This window comes from Cyprinodon variegatus, unplaced genomic scaffold (assembly GCF_000732505.1).
Source record: "Cyprinodon variegatus isolate N-32 unplaced genomic scaffold, C_variegatus-1.0 Scaffold1228, whole genome shotgun sequence".
Lineage (NCBI taxonomy): Eukaryota > Metazoa > Chordata > Actinopteri > Cyprinodontiformes > Cyprinodontidae > Cyprinodon > Cyprinodon variegatus.
Genome location: NW_015151681.1, coordinates 38,833 through 46,506, shown reverse-complemented (window position 1 = coordinate 46,506; position 7,674 = coordinate 38,833). Strand labels below are relative to the sequence as shown.

Sequence of the window (7,674 nt, the reverse complement as noted above, 5' to 3'; positions counted from 1 at the left end):
CCATTTCACTTTTCTTTCACCAGTTCACCGCAGTTCTTCCAGCAGTCCACACTTTCTCTGCTCTCTTTTTTTCATCGTCTTCTCCTTCTTTCCCATCGCCCGGCTTGCCACAGGTTTGCCTGCTGCGTCTAAAAGTAGCAGCAGCAGCAACCCAGACTGACAGCTCATTCGCTGATTTGGATCACGTGTAGCCTGGTGCCAGACGCTACAGAGGGCTTAACCGTATTAACAGGAGAAGAAGCACAAGTGAAATCAGACACTGTCGTCGGACAACATGCAGTAATTTATTTTAAATCAGGTTGGGTCCGGTTTAGGTACCAGATCTGCTCATGGCCCCGCCCCCTCTTATGATGTCAATATATCGGACAAGCTATCTTGCACCCGTTTCTTAAGGATCAAATCTCTTTTGGAGTTTCAACATATTATTACCCATATTTAGTATTATTCTACATTTAATTTGCGATCTAAAATAGCCAGAAGTAGAAAACAGTAATTGTCAGTCCTGAAGGAAAGTACAGTCCTGCATTCTAGGACAGACTGAGCTCTAAAGTTCAATTATTATTTATTAAGAAAATGGAAAAGTCATGAGAGCTGTACAAAACAAAATTTCGTTTTGTGTATAGAAAAATGACAATAAATGTTGTCTAAGTCTCATTCCATTCCCAAATCTTTGCCACGTTCCTATTGAAGATGACCTTTTATTCTGGCAGAGGAACTGTCCTAACTAGATCAACTCTTTCCTTGCAACAGGCAGGTATTATTAAGGTTCAGCTGACTCACACATCATCAATAAGAATAATACTAACAACCAGACGCTCCACATATTGAAAATCAGAGCTTTTACAGATGTCTCATCTGGATGTCAGGCTAAAAGCAGGGAATTTGTTTTATCTATTCATGCCATGAACAAAGAGTCCATCCTGTCAGCTAGAAAAGCCTCTGCATTCATATCTAAAGCATGACAGAGTTCCTTCACTCACTGCTTGTTCGGAACAGTTAGAAGCAGCACTATTGTGGACTTGTTTGTTATTCTGTTCAGAAATGAAGCACCGGGAGACTTTACTCTGCAGACTGTAGTATCAGGTGTGCTGCTGCCATCAACACCTTTGCTTATAGATGTTGGAGATAGGCATGTTTTTCAGTGTAGTCCTGTTTCTCTGACTGTGACTGGCTGGATGTGCTCATGGGAGCTGGCTCGGAGCTCGTCTGCCTGGCTGTGTGTTTCCTGGACAGGGCCGCCTGTGGAGCTGGTTGCCTTTTGTATCTCTGCTTCTTTCAGTCTCCTTGAACCCCAGTCGCCTTCAGCAGATGGCCGCTCACACAGAGCCTGTGTATTCCTGTTAAAAGGGAGTTTTTCCTCTCCACTTTCTCTACGAGCATGCTTAGTGTGAGGGATTGCCTTTGAGTCAATGAGTCGATGCAATCAACTAGTTTTCCTTAGATAGAAAACTTTGAATCAATCTGACTGGATGATCTGGTTGAACTGTAAAGTGCCTTGAAATGACATGTGTTGTAAATTGGCGCTATAGAAATAAACTGAAATTGAATTAAAACTGAAGATGAAAATGGTATGAACGCACAGTGAAATGGTGCAGAAAAACTGCAGCCTTTCAATCCTGCTGCTTTTAGGCCAGAACTCTACGGTTCGGTGCGTCTGCTTCATCCTGCTGAGCGAAACTGTCCACCGCTGGATTCACCGCAAACCACGCACACTTCCACAGGCATGAAACCCTTCCTTACCTTCACCGCCTCCGTGTGAGTGACGGCGTCAAACACAGAGTCGTTGGCTGCTACTATCTGGTCTCCAACCCTCAGTCCTTCTCTCTCGGCCGAGGAGCCCGGCTCCACCAGGGACACGTAGATCCCCACGCCGTGCTCCGCCCCCCCGCGGATGCTGAAGCCCAGACCCTCGTGGCTCCTGGAGCGCGTCAGGGTAACTTGGCGCACCTCTCCAAAGAGGCCCTCAGAGAACAGCGGGGCCATGGACGCCGTGGGTTCCGGACAGCCCGCCGTGAGCTTGCAGAGTGAGCTCACATAGGCTTGCAGAGTCAAGTCGCCTTCGTCCCCAAAGCTTTCCGCGCTGCCGTTACTGGGAAGGAGGTCTGTGTTCAGGTAGAGCCCCTCGGAGGTGTACTGGTCAAAGAGGAGCTGGTCGGACCTCGGGATGACCAGGCGCAGCATGGGCAGCAGCTGCCGCTTCCCGGGCGAGTTCAGAATCACCTTCAGAGTTTGGACCAAGTCGAAGACGTTGCGTTTGGCGTGGTAAACATTTAGACAGTGGATGAACTGCTCTCTCTCCAGGTCACTGAGCAGCAGGTTGAGGCTGTTATGGAGCCTCCGCACATTTGCCGAGAGCGCACGGCCCCCTAAGCCGCTGGAGTTCACCGATGCGTTGGGGGAAGCGCGCTCTAGATCCGCGCTCATCCTACCGCATAACGGAGAAGCAGAGCCGGGTTCAGTGCTGAGGACGCATCGGGGAGCTGCTCCGGGGCCGATCAGTTCACATCTTCCATCAGCGAAGTTAAAGCGCTCGGTGGGAGTCAGGCATCAACAGGTGAGCGGGGATCAATGTGCGTAAAGGCGCTGATGTGCTCTACGTTTATCACGCAAACGGACACATTTCACCCATATGAGGCAGCTGTGCTTCCAAAGAAAAAACAGGCAAATCACTGTTTAATCCTCTTCTTATTCAGTGCCTAACATAAGCCGGACTGGGCGCACCTCAGAAGGTCCGCTGACACCTAAAACCAAGTCCAACTCAACAAAGAGCAGTCTTCATTAGGTGGATCCTAAATGTTTAAAACACACCAGTCCGTTTAAACGGGGAATATTTCTCCATGCAGAAACAGATGCTGCAGCAGACTGAGGTCCTCTCTGTGTGAGCGCAGCTGGAGGAGAGCGGGCAACGGGACGCGCTCAGGAGTCTTTGTCTGTAGGAAATGACGCATGTTTGTGTGACCGTGGCAGTGAGTGTTGCTTGGAAACTGCCAAACACTACTCTTAAAATGTAGACCGGAGATAATGTCTCACGGACAAAGTACAACTGAAACATGATTGTTAAAACGGGCCAGGAGGAATTATTATTAGTATTATTAATTATTGTTATCATCTTTATTAATATTATTAATCTTTCTCCAGTGGCTTAAAAAACAAGTTAAAATCCAATCCTGTTTATTTGGTCCAAAATCCACTGATCCACAAACTATTTTATTTAAACCAGTATTTTACTAATGCATTCCTGTTTATTTCCTGATCCTAATTGCAATGTAGTCTCAAATCTTTGAAATGCAATATATATAAGAAGGCTCAGCTGACTGCATCCAGTCATTGAAATTTACAGATGTTTCCTCCTCCTGAACAAGAAAGTGAAGACGGTGGAAAAGAAAGACGCGCTTGCAACAGGAATAGCTCCCAGTTGCCTCTACTTCTGGCTACTTCAGCTCACTCAGATAAGAAGGCCATGTGCCCCAAAAAACATATAGATTAAACAATAAAAGTCAGTGATAAATGTGAGGAGTTGGATCAAAATAAATCGTGCATCACTTGTTGATCCAGTTTGCTTTTTTTCTCATTTTAAATTTTTCTAGAAAATCTTTTCATCTCTCCAGGTTACTCATTTGTAAACCAATAAAGACTGCTTTTGTACATGTCGTCTGCTTTGCTTTGACTTCTTTAAGTAATTATAAACTGTGCTTTACAATAATTGAAAATACTGGTAATAATAGCAAAGAGCACCTTTTTATAAGGGGTAATTAAAACACACATTTTGCAAATTAGAATTTGAAAGAAAATGCAATCTGGAAATCAAACTGAAAAACATTTTAACTGTAACCCTATTTTTGCACCTGACAACATTAGCGTAATCAGCTGTCCGCCAGATTTGACAGGCGACACGAGTAAATGATAATATCAATCATCAGTGCCAAACCCTGACATATTGTGCTTGAAGTGAAAAGCGTTAACTATGAAGCACAATTTGAAAAGAATGCAACACATAAAACTCAATCTGAAAAATGGAAATGTAAAATTTAAATATAAAATCTGTAATAAAATAAATTGTGGGGGAAAAAAACTAAAATATAAATTAAGAAAACAGACTCTCAGTCACTCTCAGAACCTATTTTATCAAATATTTTTTAAAGTTAAATTTCTGGTTTGGATTTTCTTTAAATTTCCATTTACAAAAGATGTTCACTTCTTGCAACATTAATGAAAGAAAATACACTCCATACATTTATTATCCCCTGAAGCTGAATCTTTAGATCCACACAAACACAAAGCAGCAGCTTCAGACCTTCTCTATATTTATCCATCAATATACTCAGTGCAACCCTGACATTTGTCTCTGGATGATATCCTTGGAAAAAAAATGTCCCTCTCCGATTGATTTTAAAACCGCTGATCTCTCACTTCTCTCTCCTACACCTATGTGGCATATGCTATCACTGCTATTCTTTGGTACTTTAAACTCTTCACCTGTAAAATAACTGTGGACAACAACATCTGATTGGGGCAGAGTTGCTGCTCAGCCCGGATTCAGGTGACAGTGGGTGTCTGTCAGCCTTAAGCTGATCAAGCTGCATTATAACAGCTATCACCTCCCTGTCAAAACCTAAGCCTGAGGCTATTTTTAAGCCGCTATTATTAGAATCCCAGAGTTTGTCTTCCTCCTCCTGACAATCAAGAGCTTCCTCTGTCCCATTCAGATAAGGAGACTGCCAGGAGAAGTTCTCTGCACTTCAGGGCGCTGCCAAGGAGTCCGACTCCAGACTAGAGCAACACAGCTGGGCCTTTCTCAGAGCTTTACGCTCAGCACTGATAGAAACAAAAAGGAAACAAATGGTGGCATTTTCTTGTTGCTTATTAGATTTGGTCTACTCAGTGTTCCCATTACGTTTGATTTTATTCTACTAAAACCCATCCTTTAGCAGGATCCATTCAGCATCCGTGTGTAATGGTCAGAAAGTAAACAGATTTTGATCTGTGTAGTTTGAACATTGTTGAAGTGAAGATTCGAGAAGAGATAAAACAGGATAAGAAGGTGCAGAAAGTGGAGATGTGCTGGACTATAATTAGAGAAAAGAATAAGATAATCATTTGAAAATAAAATAAAGGGGAAGGAAAACCAAGCACCTTTGCCTTCTTTGATTAAGGCTAGAACTTTTCCCACCATGGGCGGTCTATACAGGGGCCAACGGGGGCCAGGGCCCCTGTATATCAAGTCCTGGCCCCTTTTATGGCCCCTGTACTGAAGACATAATACTCAAAGAAATTCTAATGATGATATGTGCTGGAACAGACATGGTTACTGATAGATCCTTTGGATGTATTTAATTTTTTTCTTTATAAATTCTGTTTTATTAACTGTTTAAAAACATAGCATAAGTGGTATTGAGAGAGAATCCCAGGTTTAATCTGCTAAATGTTTTTTTTTCCAAAACAAATGTAAAAAAAAATACTCTACTTTTTACAGCTAATTTTAAGTTTTTCTTAAAATCTAATTCAGATTTTATAGAAAACTATAATTTCAACTTAAATTAAGTAAAAAAAAAAAGTAAAATTCCTAAATTCTGAATGTATATTGACCTATTAAGACATTTAGAATTTTAATGAAACCTAATTGAATAGAAATTTCACTTCATGCAGCTATCTTAATTTATTTGTATCCCTTGCCCTGTTTTTTTTTTTTTTTCATGCTTTTCTGTGCCCCCATGAAAACACGCTGGCCCCCCTCTGGTACATTTGGTCTAGAACCGCCACTGGTTCCCACCCATTATGGATTAATGGGTGGGAAATCCCGCCTTAGACTGCTGTAGAATCTGCTGAGGGAGTAAAAGCTTAGGGGTAGGGGAACGATGAAGAGTTGGAGCTCCAGATGAAGGTCATTTTCAATTAGGAATACAAGCAAAAAACAGACATTTATGTGAAGAATTTAATCACTGTAAAATATTTTTCAGTCATTCAAGAAAGAGGGATAAAGGATTTTTTTTAAAGAAAAAAAAATCAGAGTTACTGTGAATATTTTGGCTACTCATCATCCAAAACAACCAATTCAGTTTATTTATATAGAACCAGTTCACACACATTTCCTCTCAAGATGCTTTACAGAGAGAGTTCAATCAAATCATACAGGCAGATAAAAAGTACAAAGTTTCGATCTAAGAAAAACCAGCACCAAGTACTGATTCTGTAGAACTCTCTCCTCTGGGATCAGCTTGTGGTGACCTCCAGTAGAACCAGGCTTAGTCTGAGTGACCTTTTGCCGAGGCTCATTTGGGGCTCAATGAGATAGAAGCAGACATAGAAATGGTACAGAGAAGCACTAATCTATAAATACTTTCTATGTTAGAAAATGTAGCAGTAAACTAGCTCCATGTGTGACTGTCTGGGTAAGAAACAATTGAGCAGAAGAGTTCTGAGTTTCCATGTCGTAGTTCCAAGGGAGCAAATCAGATTAGTCACAGTGAAAGATGATCCCATATCTATGTCTAGAAAAAAAATTGGATTCAACACTAAAAAACAGGCATAATACTGTCATCCATAATGAGAGTTGTTGAAGGTAGCAACTCAGCTGATATTTCTCTCCAAGATGGTTCACAGCCAAATGGCAACAGACTAGATGAGAAAAAAGCTGAGAGAAGATTATGATATGGGGTAACTAACAAATGCTGCAAAATGGGAGCATGAAGATAGAATGAAGGAGATTTATGAAAAGTGGTCTCTAGGTCCTCCAGCAGTCTAAGCCTATAACAGCTTAACTATAGAGAAAGCTCAGGAAAACTTGAGCAACTCTAACAATAAGCTTTATAAAAAGGAAAGGTTTTAAGCCTTGCCTTAAAAGTAGACAGGGTGTCTGCCTCACGGACTAAAACTGGTAGTTGGTTCCACAGGAGAGGAGCCTGATAACTAAAAGATCTGCCTCCCATTCTACTTTTAGAAATTCTAGGAACCACTAGTAAACCTGCAGATTGAGAGCGAAGTGCTCTGTTAGGAACATAAGGAACAATCAGATCTCTGATATCAGATGGAGCTTGGCCATTTAAAGGAATAGTACACCCAAAACATGATTAGCCTTCATTTTCTACTCACCCCCATGCTGAACAACACTCTGGAGTACTTTTTTGATATCTCAAATGCATCTGGAGATCTGGGAGGCTTCTTGCTGTCTGCTGACATTCAAATAAGTCCACAAAAAACGTGTCAATATTCCTCCATACTGCTCGTCCAATGTATTCCAAGTGTCCTGAGTGGGTAGCATCCAGAATTTACTCGAAACAAAGTCATTTAGAATGTTTTTAGAGCATAAACAGCAGTGTATAGGATTTCCTGAAAGCGCGCACATGCGCGTTCACGACGCTACGGAAGCCGGCAAACCAAACCAGCGCATTCAGCTCGGCAAAGAACTCATGCTCTTCCTCAACACTGAAGTCCTCAGACATTTTTCTTTCGTTGTTTCTTTCATTGCACAGGTAAACAGCACATTTCTTCTTCTACGCTTGCATTAAAAGCAGAGCAGACGCTGAATGCGCACTTTCATCTGGTTTGGTCTGGCGGCTTCCGTAGCGTCATAAACGCGCAGGTGCGCGCTTTCAGGAAATCCTATACACTACTGTTTATGCTCTAAAAACATTCTAAATGACTTCGTTTCGAGTAAATTCTGGACGCTACCCACTC

The 7,674-nt window shown here is 41.9% G+C and overlaps 1 protein-coding gene across 1 annotated transcript in view; it reads right to left on the bottom strand.

The window, feature by feature from the left end:
• LOC107102270 (whirlin-like) overlaps positions 1 to 2,784 on the bottom strand; it is a 75,866-nt gene extending 73,082 nt beyond the window's left edge. The window contains exon 1 of the mRNA XM_015401505.1: positions 1,741 to 2,784. Within this exon, the coding sequence (XP_015256991.1) occupies positions 1,741 to 2,424 (684 nt within the window). The 5' untranslated portion in view covers positions 2,425 to 2,784. The remainder of the gene's footprint in view (positions 1 to 1,740) is intronic.
• Positions 2,785 to 7,674: the final 4,890 nt, after the last annotated feature.